The 15,883-nt window shown below is 36.6% G+C and overlaps 4 protein-coding genes across 5 annotated transcripts; all 4 read left to right on the plus strand.

The window, feature by feature from the left end:
- Positions 1-399: 399 nt before the first annotated feature.
- LOC132201099 (uncharacterized) lies at positions 400-1,122 on the plus strand. Its single transcript, XM_059627009.1, has 3 exons — positions 400-556; positions 623-875; positions 930-1,122. Exons 1-3 carry the CDS (start codon positions 481-483, stop codon positions 937-939), a joined length of 339 nt encoding a protein of 112 aa, XP_059482992.1. The 5' UTR covers positions 400-480; the 3' UTR covers positions 940-1,122.
- Positions 1,123-1,948: 826 nt separating this feature from the next.
- On the plus strand, positions 1,949-2,820 carry LOC132200773 (uncharacterized). Its single transcript, XM_059626478.1, has 2 exons — positions 1,949-2,083; positions 2,319-2,820. The coding sequence occupies exons 1-2, from the start codon at positions 2,002-2,004 to the stop codon at positions 2,759-2,761; spliced, it is 525 nt and encodes a 174-aa protein (XP_059482461.1). The 5' UTR covers positions 1,949-2,001; the 3' UTR covers positions 2,762-2,820.
- Positions 2,821-3,047: 227 nt separating this feature from the next.
- Positions 3,048-4,862, plus strand: LOC132199678 (PE-PGRS family protein PE_PGRS33-like). Its single transcript, XM_059624589.1, has 3 exons — positions 3,048-3,260; positions 3,721-3,831; positions 4,403-4,862. Exons 1-3 carry the CDS (start codon positions 3,191-3,193, stop codon positions 4,801-4,803), a joined length of 582 nt encoding a protein of 193 aa, XP_059480572.1. The 5' UTR covers positions 3,048-3,190; the 3' UTR covers positions 4,804-4,862.
- A 6,798-nt stretch (positions 4,863-11,660) lies between these two features.
- On the plus strand, positions 11,661-14,203 carry LOC132199978 (protein TonB). 2 transcript variants are annotated; one of them, XM_059625112.1, is made up of 4 exons: positions 11,661-11,807; positions 12,655-12,922; positions 13,210-13,464; positions 13,831-14,203. In XM_059625112.1, the coding sequence occupies exons 1-4, from the start codon at positions 11,726-11,728 to the stop codon at positions 13,850-13,852; spliced, it is 627 nt and encodes a 208-aa protein (XP_059481095.1). In that variant the 5' UTR covers positions 11,661-11,725; the 3' UTR covers positions 13,853-14,203. The 2 variants fall into 2 exon arrangements, with proteins under 2 accessions (XP_059481095.1, XP_059481096.1); XM_059625113.1 differs by having other exon boundaries at positions 13,219-13,464.
- The last annotated feature ends 1,680 nt before the right edge of the window (positions 14,204-15,883 follow it).

Raw genomic sequence — 15,883 nt, forward strand, 5'->3', positions numbered from 1 at the left:
GATGTCGCTTCGATAGACTCTCGCGAGGTCACAAAAAGCCAAATTACTGTTGGTTAGGAGAGAACAGACTCGCTTGATTTCTCCTTAATCAACTTTATTAAAGATCACGAAGCCACCAAAATAAGAGGATTTAGTAATTTTTATGTAAAAAAAATGTATTAAAATGCAAAAATTATGTATATTTTTTTTATCAAAATTTTAATTTTAAAAAAAAATATCTTGACCCTTTCTCTTTTTATAACTTTACTGAGTATTTTGAGGACATTGATTTTTTGCTCATTAAGAATTCGCGAGAGGCCGAAGGTACAAGAGCAAGGGCATCAGGTTTTAATTTAAAGGGTTGATTTCATTGCTATAATAGGCAAAAACCTGCTACTGAAAACTGTGGAGGGACTTTTTACGAAGGGCATTGATCATTTTGAAACAATAATCGCTGAGATCCGTGTCATTTTTGCACAAACCACTTCTTGAACCGTCACGATGGTGCGAACTTGGATTATTTTTGCGATTTTGTTTGCTGTGGTAGTCGTGGCCACCTCACAAGAACTGCTCGAAGGTAAGCAAATAATGGAAAATACGCGATTTGTTAATGTTTACTTGCTATTGATGCGTGAATAATTAGAAGAGGAGTACGTGCGAGATCGTCGATCCCCAGGTCTGTTCGGGGGCGGAATCCACAAGGGCGGGGGACACTACCATCAACAAGGGCACCATTATAAGGAAACTTACGGATTCGGGCCTTTCCACGCCAGTTTTTCGCACTCAAATATCAGAGGACATGGAGCTCATTACGGAGCAGGGATTCACAAGGGTGGCGGCTATCATGGAGGATACCATGGGGGACACCCCGGTGGATTTGGAGGAGGACTGTTCTCGTAAGAAATTTTTGGTCAATTAAAACTTACCATTACCTATTTTCGTTTCCTTAGATTTTTCTAATAGGGATATGGATCTGAGGAATTAGCACCTTCCAACAAAAATGTGATGGAAAAAACGTGTCCTTCATTGGTGTTATCCTCAACATTCATGATAATATAATTAATAATATTAATTTATTCATAAAAATGTATAATTATTCTGAGAGCCAAAGTATTAAAATAAAATAAAATGAAAGTATCATAATCAAAATACAATAATTAGTATTCATTTATACTTAACCAATAAACTTGTGATTAAACGCGGGTAATTTGACAAATATAAATTTTTAATACAATATTTTTTTAATCTCGATGTTATACGGTGTAAATTTTGCATAAATTGAAATTATTATAATTTTAAAATCGTTAAATAATAAAAAAATAGTTTTTCTTGCTAATTTTTGTAGCCTGTTTTAGAAGTTTCTCTCTAAATCTATTTTCCTGTAACACGGATACTATTTAATTTATTTGCGCAGAAGAAACAAAGGTCGCTACAAAAATGTCTTACTTATAAATATGTTCTTCAAACCTAAACAGTTTATCTATGTAGTGAAATGATGTTGTTGATGCAACAAGATAAAAGATGAGTTTAAATAATTTTTTTACAGCTTTCATATCAATAAAAAGAAAAAACTGAATATTTTATGCTTATCATTGTTTGCATGAAAACCCTGTATTAACCTACTTATAGACGCAAAAGCATTTTAATACTCTATTTTAGTTAATTATTCGCAACTTTCTTTTTGCTTATTGATGTCCTCGCCGTTAGCCAAAACTTTCAAAGATTTTCCTCAATTCATCAGTATGCCAATTAAATAAGCTTGTTGCAAACGTTGATTTTGATTTATAATAAGAGTTAGATCTATGCGAACTTTCTTTAAAAATTTGATGAAAATCTATGCAAAGTATTTATTATTCTTTGTTTTAAAATTATTAATAATTAAAAATCAAAAGAGGTGCAGAGATTAAAAACTTGTTCTCCCCTCTTTGTGGTCCGTGACGTGTGCTCAAAATGAGATACTCTGGTTTCGATGTAATCGCACATATCGGCGTCTCCTCGCTAAAATCCACAGTCGAGGTCGCCATGTCTCAAGCTGTGTTTCTCGCGCTCGTCCTTACAATCGGCGCCGCCTGCTACGTTTCGGCGGCCCCCCTGCCTTACCCAGGTAACCTTTGCACCTTGATCAATGTAGGAAACGGAAGCAAATTGACTTTCTAAAAATTTTAATTATAAATAATTTAATTTTAGCATAATTATAAGTTCATGAATTTTGTTTCAATTCGCTCACCATTTCAATAACTTTTTAAAGTAAAAAATAAGATTGATTTTAGAAAAAGATAATAATTTTTTTTAATAAAGTTTTATGTGGAATAAATAATAAATTCTAAATTATTTTTCAGTTGAGGAAGAATATGTGCTAGTGCCATTGGTGCGAGTGCGTCGCCAGTTCTACCCTGGTGGTCAGTTTGGTCGACAGAACTACAACCGTCCTGGGCGTCCGAGCGGCGGCGGCTACAACCGACCCGGTGGTTTTGCTCAGCCCGGATTCCCCTCAGGAAGCGCCAGCGCTGCTAATGCTCAGGCCCAGGGCTTCCAGAGTGGTGCTGGTTTTGGGGCCAACCACGCCGGCACAATGACCCAGGGCTTTGCATTTGGACCGCAGGGCATCACCGGCTCTGCTGGACAGGCGTTTTCGCAAAACTATCAATTTCCCGGAGGAATCTCAGCCAGCGTTTCGGGATCAGGAACCTTCGGCGCTGGGCCTGGAGGCATCACTCAGGGTGGCGCCAACTCAGTCTCAGTCACCGGCCCCAACGGACAGCCCATTCCCATCAGGGGATAATTAATTTATTCAAATTTGTCTCGCCAATGCAATAAAATGTACAAAATAATGGAGTAAAAAGAAACACGTTTTTCATTATTTTTCTTAATTAATAAATGCTGGGGGTTTCCTTCAAGGTCTTGTCCATATAGCGTCAATATTTTTCGAAACCACGGAGATTAGAGTGAGCGCAATTTATTTTTGCTGCAAGGTTGCGATTTGAGGAAAGAGCCCCTCCGCTTTGTTTTCGTACATTTTTTAGTTCCGCTCGCTTGACCCTGCAAACTTCCAAAACTTTGTAGCTTGGACTTCCCCGCCACACACACCTGTAAGAAGAACCATACTCTCGTCTGAAGACGCGAGTGATTCAAAGCAATTTGCTTCCCAACTGCGACCTACGTCGTTAGTCTTGAACTTGCTCTCTCTCGGCTCTACCTGCTCGCACCAGAGATGCGTCTCGCCGCCGTGCTACCATTTGTCTGTGTAGTAGGCCTGGCCTACGCGGCACCGATCAACAAAAGTAAGCCCCAATTTGATAAAAATGTGTTTGATGATAAAACGGATAAAACAGTTTCAGTATTATATGGTTGCATTCGTTGCGTTTTCATGATAAAAATTTGGAGCGGAATTAATGGAAATACGGATTTTGATTTATTATTTAGCAAATAAATTATGTATTTTGGTCAACAGATTGAATAAATATTTTAATTCACGATTCACAAGTATTTGTTGTCAAACGTTTATTATGACTCAATATCATAATTTATTTAAAAAAAAGCGCTTATTCAAACATACAGGAGCACACACCTTCCTATAATAAACAAATATTTTGAGATTTTACTAGCAATTTTTTTACACAATTTTTTAATTATGATCTTTTCAAGGAAAATTTAATTTATAATTGAATTCGTGATCAAAAGTATTGCTTACGCCTTATTGCCCTGCAGAAATATGCAATGATCATGATGTGCTTGCTTCAGGCGAACGAGCACCAGAGGCCGCGATTTCTGCAACGCTACCTGAGAACAGCCCTGAGCTCGTACCTGTAGATGGCGCCGAGGTGCTAAGAGAAAAGAGGCAGTTTGGAGGAGGTAAAATACATATATTATGTGCTATGTATACTTCTGCCAAGATTTTACACTTCACTTGTTGACTTGCCCCTCAACCTTACGTTGGTACCTTTTTCAATGGGAATTGATTATTTTCTTGCTAGAATCGATTATTATATTACTGAAAGAGTTTTACAACATGCCCAATCAATATAATAACAATTTTAACTAAATTTTATAAGCCTAATTTTTATGGATAGTTAAAGCTTTTATCAACTTTTCAAATACAACAGATTGTAAAACTAAATGCTTGCAATGTTGAAATAAAAGGGTTTCGTATTTTAATTCTTTATTCATTCTGTCACTTCTGATAATGAGTGCGAGTAAAAAATACTTGATTCTTTATTGAAATCTCTATATTATTGCTATTTATCTGGCGATATTGATGAGACCTTTGCCTCAAGATTTTAAATTTTATTTAAATTATTAAAACCAAAACTAAATACATAGCAATAAATATTATTTATTTGTGATTTTTAGTATATATTTACTCACAATTACTTAAATTTTTTCTTAGTGCAAAATTAAGTTGTTTTTAATTTTTTCTTTCCAGGTAGGAGAGGAGGTGGGTACAGACAGCGTCCGGGAGGTTTTGGCGGGCCAGGAGGACCTGGAGGCTTTGGTGGAAACCCTGGATTTGGTGGCCCAGGTGCATTTGGCGGATTCCCGTCGGGCGGCTCAAGCGCCGCTAACGCCCAGGCCCAGTCATTCAACGCAGGCAACTTTGGCGCATCGAGCGCCGGATCGCAAACTCAGGGCTTTCAGTTCGGACCGAACGGAGTGAGTGGTTCCCTCGGCCAGTCGATTGCGCAGAACTACAATTTCGGCGGCTACAATATCAACGTGGCCGCGTCCGACACGCTCAGTTTTGGCAACAATGGTGCTAGCAGGGGTGGCAGCAACGCAGTCACTGTCACTGGACCTAATGGCCAGAAGATCCCCATTAATGGCTAATATTACAATGCACTTGACTGATGACAATAAAGATTTTTAAGTTATTTTTCTTATGAAAACGATGAGCTTCCCGCTCTGCTGCAGTTTTATTTGCCAGCTTTAACTATTGTTGACCGTTAGAATTTAATTTATGGGCTTAATTTTGAATTACAATAAGTGGAGTATCATCGATCTAATGGCAAATGTGCGGAAACCCTGTCCTAGAACTACAAATAACGAGAATCACGATAAGCGAAAGAGTCCAAGTTCACAGAAACACACGTTGAACAATAAAAAAAGAGCGCGAAAGTTGGCACGCAAAACTCCGCCACTCTAACGCGTGTTGATCGCTCAAGGCGGATTTTGCAAACGACAAATCGTCAAGATTTATCTTTTGCTGTTTTGCATTCAGCGTATTTATCCCTCGGAGGTGTCAAATGGCTGTTTTCTTCAATTCCGCGTTACTCATAATAATTAATGGCCATTGTGTCTAGGGTTCCCAGCGTGCCCGAGCGTCCCAAGTTAATTCATACAAATTCTGCATAGGGCGGTGGCTAGCAAAGCGCACGCGGACTTGACGGCTTAATTTGGATTTTGGCTGCTCGCCACTCTTGTGCGGGGGAGTTGAGAAATTCATTAACATGTCTAGAGGCTGCGTTTTTAGCACCTGCGGCGCATGGGAGCCCCCTGTGCTCTTGGCCTTATTATTTCCCTGTCAATAGGACAAGCGCCTTGTTTCCTTAAAGAGTTGTTGAATGGAGAAAATAAACACGTGGCGGTTTCTTAAAATAATAAACGTCCATATTCGCTATTGCTATGGGTTGAAAATATTAGCAATAGGCAAATAATATTGAAAATCACAGTACTGTCCTGAACGAATTCATGAAGCACAAAAATTGCATAAATTAAAATGCATGATCTTTATATTGGATCATATGAATTTCCTATAAATTCAAATTTGGTGACATTTATGGCAAAAAATTCATGTTATGATATTTTTTATAGACACTACCCACAGTAAATATATTTTTACAATCTGTGCTTATGTGAATGCTGTAAAATTTCGAAATTTTATTATAAATTTCTTAGCCTTTTGTATTAAAATGAAGTAAAGTAAGAAATTTATTCAACACGCCAGGCAGGGTAAAAACATTAAATTACAAAACATATTTTTCTCTGAGATGCGTCACTCAAACTGATTTAATACGCAGTCAATAATGCTACTTTTTGATTGCTTTTAATTTGTTAAAAAATGTATGATCATTATCGATTATTATGAAGAATTTTAAAAACTATTAATGCGTGACGGACAAGCGAGTCAAAAGATTAATGGAAGATTTTCAAACACTTACATTAGTTTGCTTGGTCTCTTTTATAATTGCAAATTTTGCATCACCTTAATTTAGAAAATTTCAAAAACATGCGCTCTGTTATCTTACTTTAAATTTAAACCACTTGTCATGCAGGTTTAATCTACATAAAAAGAGAACAATGTTATTAAGAAAATATTAATCATACATTATTTTCAGTCCAGCATTTGTGGCTGTCAAAGGCTAATCGAATTTTAATGTAATTAAAAATTTGGAAAACCAAGAGGCGGGAGCCAAGAACTGACGTGCTACGTGCGAGACCAAGGTGATTCTGAGGATGACCCGTGTCTGTCTCGTTGGCCAGCCAAAAGGTTTATACTTTTCGTTCGCAGAATCAATCAAGAGCGCGCGACGCGTAATTTATGGGTCGCGTTCATTCAGAGCACACGCCTCTCGTCATTTGCGTAACGCGCGGCGCGAGATCAATCGCGCCGAATCGCGGGCGTTTGTTTGCCACATCTCTCGCGATTGCCGATTCAAATCAGGACCCGTATTTATTTCGAGATGTGTGTGCTCTTTGACGTACGATTTTTATATTTTTTATTCCGAGATTTATTTGCAGTCAGGGGTCGTTGCATTTATACTGACGTGCATGATCATCATTATTGCTCATGTTAATAATCGTGACCAGAAAATCGAGTGTTGTGCGCGCGAGTAATGTCGGTTTCATGAGCACTAACGGAGTAAATGTATAATTGACGAATTGCTTCATTGTGCTCTTCGCATTGTTCCTCGATTTTCCTCCAAAGTGCGATCTGGGCGTCATAAATTACAGCGAGAACAATGATCGTTTTAAATTTAAATTCTCAAGTTAAATTTGGAGCGCAAACAATTAAAGGAAGTGACGCGAGAAGAAAATGAAAAAGCGCCGCAAAAGTATGCAATGAAGCTACCTGGCTATTTGGTAACAATCCAATTAATTTAAAAAGTACACCAGCATAAATACTTGAAATACCGCATTATTTTAAATTTGTAAATATAAGGAAATTTTTTTATATTCTACGGAGATTTTGACTTCCCAATATTAAATATATTGTTTTGAGAAACAATATACACATTGTATAGAAATAGAATCAATTTCCAGCCATAGGGTCAAAAGTCAATGCACAACCAGTCCACAAAGCAGAATTAAGTTGCTGTCAAAAGTTCAATTTTTGAAGCGTTAATAACATTTTAAGAACTTCAATAAGAATGAGAAGTGATTTTTGGAACAAAATGTTGGTTTAGGAAAATGATTAAAATAAGATCATCCTATAATATAGCCCTTAAAAATAGATTTTACTGTTTCCATTGGTGCCAAAATAATTTTTATTCTATTTTTTTTTTTTTATCCTGTACACACTGAAAAATTAAAAAAAGGCTAATTTTCTTAAATATCGAGTGCTAAAAAAATAAAAAAATTAAGCACAGCCTAAGCTCAAAGAAAATTTGAAATTTTGCATGGATCACCTACTAACCGAAATTATAAAGAAAAATCACGTTTTAAGCTAAAATTAATTGGCGATGCTAAAATAATAAACTTATATTTATGGTGAAAATCAAAACGCATGACTAGCATCCTGACCAGCACGAGAAAAACGTTTAGAGTACATAGTTTTTGAGAAACCCGAGGGTCGCCCCCCGCAAGTGGTTGCTACGTGTTCTTCTTCTCAAAATCTGCGTGAAACGTGCGTGTGCTAGGCGAAAATATGGACGCGCGAGGGAGCGAGCCGGATCTGCTCGCGGGTGCCAAGTGGGAAACATAACTGCAGAGTGTTCAGCGAACCCTCAAAATACTGAGAACCGATCCATAAGTGCGTCACGATCCGCAGATCACAATCGAATCATTTTTCGCATCCATTCGATTACACTGTGTGAGTTTTCGCAAGTGGAAAGAATGAAACAAGACGCAAAATAAAATGTGCGGGAGACACGGAACAGCAGGCAGGTGCCCCATGCTAATTCTGAGCCGACGCGGCGACGCTCATCAACACGCAGCAACAGTGTCATCTTATCTGATGCATTATTCGTGCAATAAAATTTATTGCACTTTTGCGAGTGTCAATCAATTTTTCTTTGGGCGTCGAGCGACGCCAAGGGAGCGTCGTTGCTTGCCAAAGTAATTCCAATCGTAATTGCTTCCGATAGAAGCGCAAAATTCAATTTATGCCATTCGAGGTTATTGGGATGGACTCGGAATCCAGACTAGGGGTGGGGATTTTTATAATTGACATTGAAAATTGATTTAATCAAGGTTACTACAGCAAAATTAAAAAAAAAAATGAAAAAAAAACCGAAACAAAGTTGCAGACTCTCTCTCTTTCTCTCTGAATGATCGATTTAAGTTAAAATTAAACATTTTGATGCTGGTACTTCGTTTTTTTTTTTTTAAATTTTCGCTAGTTGTTGGAAAATTTTAAATTTTAGAACTTCTTTGAGGATTTTTCAGTGTTCACATAGATCAATCAAGTTCAATGGTTTATTATATTAAAAATTATATTAAAAGCATTGATACAAAATTGTATTTGAAAGTTTCAAAAGTAATGCAAATATATTGCCCTCAGTCTGAACCCAATAATAATTTTCTTAAAGCTAGTATTAGAATTATTGAATTTTTATTAATAACAAAATAATCAAAGTGATCATTGGTTTTACTACCCACTCGACGATTTCTTCAATTTTTGTGAGGGAAAAGTAACAAATATCAAACGAAACATTTGAAATTTTTGATAAAAATTGATGGAAAAAATTAAGCAATAAAAATATAACTTCGTGATCTATATAAAAATTTAATAATTAAATTTAGCAAATTAAGCAATTAATCTTCTTTTTATTTATTTATTTGTTGAATAGATTAAGCCCGTTGAATTTAAATAAAAAAAATTAAAAAAAAACTGTAAAACTAAATAAATTTTAAATTTATTAAAATTAATTTTTTTTTAACAAAATTATATTATTATTTGCATTATTAAAATTATTTACTTTTGTTTATTAAATTTAGTTTATAATATCAAAATTTGGTTAAATTGTTATTTGTTATCATTACAAATAATAATTTTGATTTATGTTCAAGTAAACCACTATATTTATTATTTACTATATATTATTTAGTGCTGCAAAATTCCAGTCACATTCATTACAAAATAATGATCGGTATCTTATCAGGAGGTTAGCTTGTAAAATATATTTTTTATTTATATTTAGAAAAAAAAAATCACAAATGAATAACTTTGAATAACTTTTACCCGTGAAAATCTTACTTTGACTTGTGTTTAGCAGAAAGATTTGAAATTTGAAGTAATACTGATACATTCTGCATCCGCAGGGCTGTCATCACCACTCAAGCAGAGAGATTCCAAGAACAGCATTGGCTAGCGCGAGATTGATAATTGATATTCGCGGGTGGAATAAAAATGCGGCAGAGATTGCGTAGCGCTGATAGCGCACGGCAGCGTACGCAAAATGCAAATAAAGCACACGAGTTTTCGGGCGAGGTTCGGACTCGGCCGGACCAGGATCTGGACGCATCTCGCACACAGATCACGAGCCACTCGTGCAATTAGTAATCGTCTGCCCTGCCGATTTTGTATTTTAATGTAGTCGTAAATGCAGGGCGGGGCCGATGCGGAGCGATTCGCTTCCCACGAGAGATGCGCGCTGAATAATTGGCTGTTAATGGCTGCAGCCGTGACTGCATCTCAATGGATGCATCTCTCGAGCGAGAGACAGAGACGGCAGCGAGATTGATTCGCTCGCGTCCAGCTGAATGCCAATCAAACGAGGCGAGTCGCGCCGCGCTGACTGCCGCTTCTCGGAAAACCAGCGACCCCGGTGCCAAAACTCGGTTGCCTTTGCCATCGGGTCACACGGACGACCAGACGTTGCTTGGCAGGACCCACTCGTCGATTCTGGGGAAAATCGGTGTTGGGCGCGAACGAAAATTATGCCATCGCGGTTGAACGCGATTTTTTCGCTGAAAGTCAAACAAAGCAGGGTGACAGAAGGTCAAGAGAGCACTAAAAAACAATCACGTGGAATCTAAAGAGGGATGTATGTGCAGCGAATATTTTTGTGCTCAATTGAATATCAGAAATAAGCATAATTAAAATATGTGATGAAATTGTGATGAAGCGATAAATAAAAATTAATTTGAATTCAATAATTGGAAATATAAAAGTTTAAAACTAACAGAATTAAAATATTGTATGGTAATTACAGGGCTTTTATCTTTAAAAATAAATTTAATCGTTGAAAATTCGAGTTTTGCTCTTTGGATGTACATACAAGTTTTAATAACAGTACTAAGTAAGAACTCCTACTTCAAATTTAAGTAATTAAATAAACACGAGCCAATAATATCATTATCATAAAACAAGAATTAGGCCATTAAATTAGTCACAGTACTTATTTAGCTATTTCCCGTTTCGAGTGGTTTCTTTGGGTTTTAAATTCTCAAGAATAAGGCCCTTTAGTTTGAATTTTTTTTCACAATTTTTGTTTTTTATTTGTTTAACAATTAATATAATGAGAAAATTTTCACAGATGCCTACCACGGCATGGTTACTTATTAAAATTAACATTCAACTTAGGTTATATTTTCAATGTTTCAACTTATTTATTTTTTTAAGGATTGTAGTTTTGATATAAGCTTGTGTATGGTTGTGTAGGTATTAAATGTCAACAAATCAGTATTATTTTCTTTTAATTATGAATTATAAAATAAAAATATTTATTATTATTATTTATTAAAAAAAAATTAAAAATTTTATTATTAATTAAGAAAAAAATATAGTGTTCAATAAAATTATTTATAAAATTATTACTAAATTAGTAAATACTATTTTATTTATGCAGCGATCTTAAAATGCAGAAAATACAAATAAATTATTTCTTCCATTTTTTTGCTTTAAAATTTCTAATTTTTTAATAATTACCTTAACTTACGGAAATTTTTGTTAACTTAAGTCTCTTATAAACTACGTGAATTTTACAAAAATGATTAAAAATGCACTTTTGAACCAAAATAAAATGGTCCAGTTTAAATTTTGACAATTTAGTCTTTCTTCCAGGTTAAGGTTAGCAAGTTAGTTGTTGCCAGGCATGTCAAAGTCATTTAAGCGATTACTAAAATTTTGAAGTTGGTCGTTGTCTGACGGGCGAATACCAAATCAAAATTCAGGGAGCGCGACCAAAACACACGAGGGGTCTGACCTTTGATCAATGGCACGCACCCGCCGACACAAGAGCAACTGTCTGAATGAAGAAGAAAAATGGGGCGCGTCGGCCGGAGGTTCGGTCACGGCGGCGATTTGCACTAATGGCCGGCCATAACTCAGGCTGAAATGCACTTTAATAATGCATTACTGTCGCCATAGCGAGCTTCGGGAGGTGCACGCGGCCGCTCTGTCGGTCAATTCAGTGTCGCCGGGATGCGGCTCGCATGCCAAATGAGGCGGCCGAGGTGGGGCCGCCGAGGCCGGCCTCTGCGCCACCGACTATAAAAGCACCGGCCGCACTCCCTGAGGCATCATTCACACCAACAACCAACAACAACTACTACTACCAACAGCCCAATACCACCCTCAACCAGCAACATGGTTTCCAAGACGATTGTGTTTGCCCTCGCAGCCTGCGCCTTCCTCGCTGCTGTCGCTCAAGCAGCGCCTGCCGACGATGGTGAGATTATATTTCACACAAAAAGTTAAAATTCAAATTTACAAAATTTTAATTTCAAGATAACTCAACCAAAGTTTTTATTTTTATTCTTAACTCCAAATATTCTAAATTTTGCTTCTACATTTTGGGGAATAAATAGTTAGTGAGATAAATGGTTAGAGATTTTAACGCCTGGCAAACCGCGAGATACAACCTGCTTTACAGGTGTGTTGAGCAGGTTGCATACATTATTAATTTCTATTGGAATATTTATCAGGAAAAATTCCGCGCAATCATCTAATGGCATGCGGCAAAACACTAACGCAACGTGTCGTTTTATATCACTTATTATAATAGCACTTCTCCTTTTTGCAATTTACTCCGCTGATGAGCAGATGATGCATTACATCGTCTTTTTGCATTGCACGCTTGTGCCGCGGGCATAGAAACCAGAAATAAACTTGCCGTATTTGTCCGCGTCTTGAAAACCTCGCTGTCAATTCCGTCATCCCTTTTAATTAAAACGCAATTTCCCCATTGCAAACATAGTTTTCGCAAAGTCATTTGACAAAAAAATTTTACTTTAAAATTTGGTTATTCAAAATCAAACGCGATTGATCCCTGACCACGCGCAACTCTTTTTCCCAAGTAAAAATAAATCATTACAAATTACGGCGGGCAGTCAATCAGCTCGTCTTGTTATTCTCGGCATTCAAAATTATGCAATCCGCGCTGAGCTGGCCGCGTTCCAGCCCCTGCACGTGCTCGCCGCGATCACGCCTAGCATGAGCAAGACTGCCCGCATCGTCCAGAATCTCAATGCAACCGGATTTCAGCCACTCGAAAAATACATTTTTTTTTTTTGCAGAGTCGATGGTGTTCTTGCGGGTGCCTCGCGCCGCCCAGCGTCAGGTGATGATGCGCGGCTTCGTCGGCTACAGACGCAGAAACGGCAACCCCATGAGCTTCGCCCACGGTTTCGCCGGCGCCCGCTCCCAGGACGCACCTGCTTATGCCCCTGTTGAAGACGAAGAGGAGCAGGACGAGCCCGAGACCAAGCCTGAGCCTGTTGAGGCTGACGAGCCTGTGAATGAGGATGAAGAGGAACCCGCCCCCGTCCCCGTTGTTCCCACCAGGTAAATTTTGTAAAATATTCCAAAATTAAATTCAGCTTACAATTGGAAAATTTTCAAAAAAATCAATTAAATTGAATAATAAATTATTTTTTCTAAATGCTTCGCTTTCGCAATTGAACCAAAAGCAACTCAGCTTTCCTATTCATACAGTTGTCATTAATCAATCTGATAAAAAATTTAACAAGCATGCTTGGTTTAGAGATAATTAATAGCATGATGCTTAAGCTTATAAGTGAAAGTAGTGCCGAGCCAGTAGTTGACGTTCGTCGTCAATTTTTTAACGCCAGGAATTGCAGGAGACCCGGCCGTGCCCAGCGTCCTGCCAAGGCCCCCAAGCCCGCCAAGCGTCCCACCACCACCACCCCTGCCCCCGCTGAGGAGGAGGAAGAGTACGACGATGAACCCGTTGTGCCCGCCAACAAGAAGAACCGTGGAGGCGCCACCGCTATCGCCACCGCCGTCAGCCGTGGAGCCGGAGCTTCTGCCCTCAGCAACGCTGTCGCCTACGGAGGCACCTTCTCCGGAGGCAGCTTCAGACACCGGTGAGAACCATTAAGATTTTATGAAAGTAAAAAAATAATTTCATTTTAATTATTAAATCTAAAAAAAATTTAAAAAAATATTTCTGTTCTCTATATTTTTCTATTATTTTTAATTCTACCGTTATAGTTAAATGCCATCTAATTTTAAATTTGCAATTCACTTGTACTCATATATCTCCTCAAGTAAAAGTCACAAAAATTATATGTTTACAAATAAGTTCTTTTGTTGGCACATGACTTGCAAAAAGTCTAATCTGACAAGTATTAAGGAAATTCCAACCAATTTTTGTGCCTCGTCATCTCTTCCTCCTTAATGTAATTAAATTTAACAATGTTAATAATTTTTTTCTTTGCTCTTTTTTGCAGTTACGCTAAGGGAAGCCAGTAAATCTCCCGCACACCTCTGCCCGGATCCAATCGACGACCAGACCAGCCCTTAATTTATAAACGCCACCCCTGCATCGGCCGCAAAATTCAAACCCCAGCTTGACTCGACACTTAGGTCGGGTCAATCAGCACTGCCAGTACATATCACGACGAACCCCAGCTAGGCTTTGCCCGAGTTTAATTCGAGTGTCATGCCTATTAATTATTTTTGTAGATGCCTATCTAGTTGAGCAAATGAAAAACCCAAAAACATAATGAAAATGTTTAAGTAGTTTTTTATAGAGGTCCACTTTTTTGTAGTATACAATGCAAACACATATTTATGACAAATAAAAACATAAAAGAAAAGCAATTCCAATTATATATTTATTTTCCACCAATAACCCATTTTTAACTTTCTTTTTATTAATTCTCTTTACATTTGAGAAAAAGTGCCAAGCATCGTTTTGTTGTCGTGAATACTCTTGGGATTTTTGCAGCCACGCCTGCTGTTTTCATCAAACTGAGTTGAAGTTCCGGTTCGTAATTTGGTGCTCGACCAGCAAAACAAGTTTAGAGACGCAGCATCTGGCCAATTCTCTAGTTGTAAAAAAAAATGAAGACCGTAACTTGTTATTTGATTTCTCTGCACGTCGACTGGCAATAAAAGTGAAAAGCACATAGAGAAGAGACGGCGGCAGAAAATTCCCGCAGAAATTTACCGTCGCGCGTGCAATTACCAGCTGATGACCGTGCAAGAATTCGCAAGGCCTCTATTATTATTTTTATAAACCACATTTAAGGTTTAATCAATTTAGTAATAATTAAAATATCTCCTAAAAATCATTTTGCACAGATAAGTGCTTATAATTTTAAAGTTTGTTATGTTGCGTATATTTATTTATGTAACCAAGTATTACATTAAAACACTGATGATATTTCATTCATCAATCAACGATCAAAGCAACTTCACATATTGAACCACATTGAAGGTTGATTGCATAAATTATAGTAACACAACCAGATATTATAACTACAAAAAAATTTAAATTTATTTAGAAAATAAAGTGCTCATTGCACGTGAAAAGCAATAATAATTGAATGAATTAAAAAAATTATAAATAATTATAAATTAAAGCAAAATTTATAAATTTCTTTGCTTCATTTAGACAAAACAATTCTCGGATGGAAAAAAATATATAAATATGTTGCTACATGTTACTTAAAATAAATTTTATGAAAATTTTAAACCGGGCAACCTTATCAATTGTCGACCCGTTTTTTTCTATGCAGCAAGGTTTCAATTTTGGTTTCAATTTTAATGGAAAATATATTTGATATATTTAATATTTTTTTTTTTATTTGTGTAGCTCAAAATACTTTATTGTCTTAATTATAATGTTGCAAAAGTTATTTCTCATTGTACAGTGATCATATTTTGCAAACTAGTTTGTGCACTGACGCTCAAATTGACGTCATGCCGTGACCCATAACAAAACCTTTGCTCATGTGCAAAGTAATTATTATCACAACACAAGTCTATGAACTGCCACATTACTACGCGGATATTAAATGAAATGACTCAATGTTTTTATTGACTAGTTTTTTTAATCACTGAAGACTTCCGATTAAGCAATATAAACTATTGGAATTTCTGCGTATTTTGAAATATCAATTATTCGATTTATAACAAAATATGTTTTAATAATCTTTGATATTTGATTAGATTTTGTTACGTATCATGTTACGCAGCATTAATTAAATTTTATTGTGTAAGCATGGAAAAAAAATCGAAACTTTCTAATATGGTTCGGAGTATCTGTAAGCCCAATTGATGAATTTGTTTTATTTTGTTAAAAAAATATTTATTTTAACAATTATAGTGGTTAATTTAATTTATATTAAGTATTTTGAATTTTTCATCAACTATTTACTTTTTTCTATGATAAAAATTGAATTTTAAATTAAAGGCCTTCCCAGGCCATCGCTCAACAAAAAAAGCTATAATTTGTCTTGCTAAGTGCGTTATTGGATTGGATAAAGGCAACCTTGC

The sequence above is a fragment of the Neocloeon triangulifer genome, unplaced genomic scaffold (genome assembly GCF_031216515.1).
Source record: "Neocloeon triangulifer isolate White Clay Creek 2 clone unplaced genomic scaffold, ASM3121651v1 ptg000014l, whole genome shotgun sequence".
Lineage (NCBI taxonomy): Eukaryota > Metazoa > Arthropoda > Insecta > Ephemeroptera > Baetidae > Neocloeon > Neocloeon triangulifer.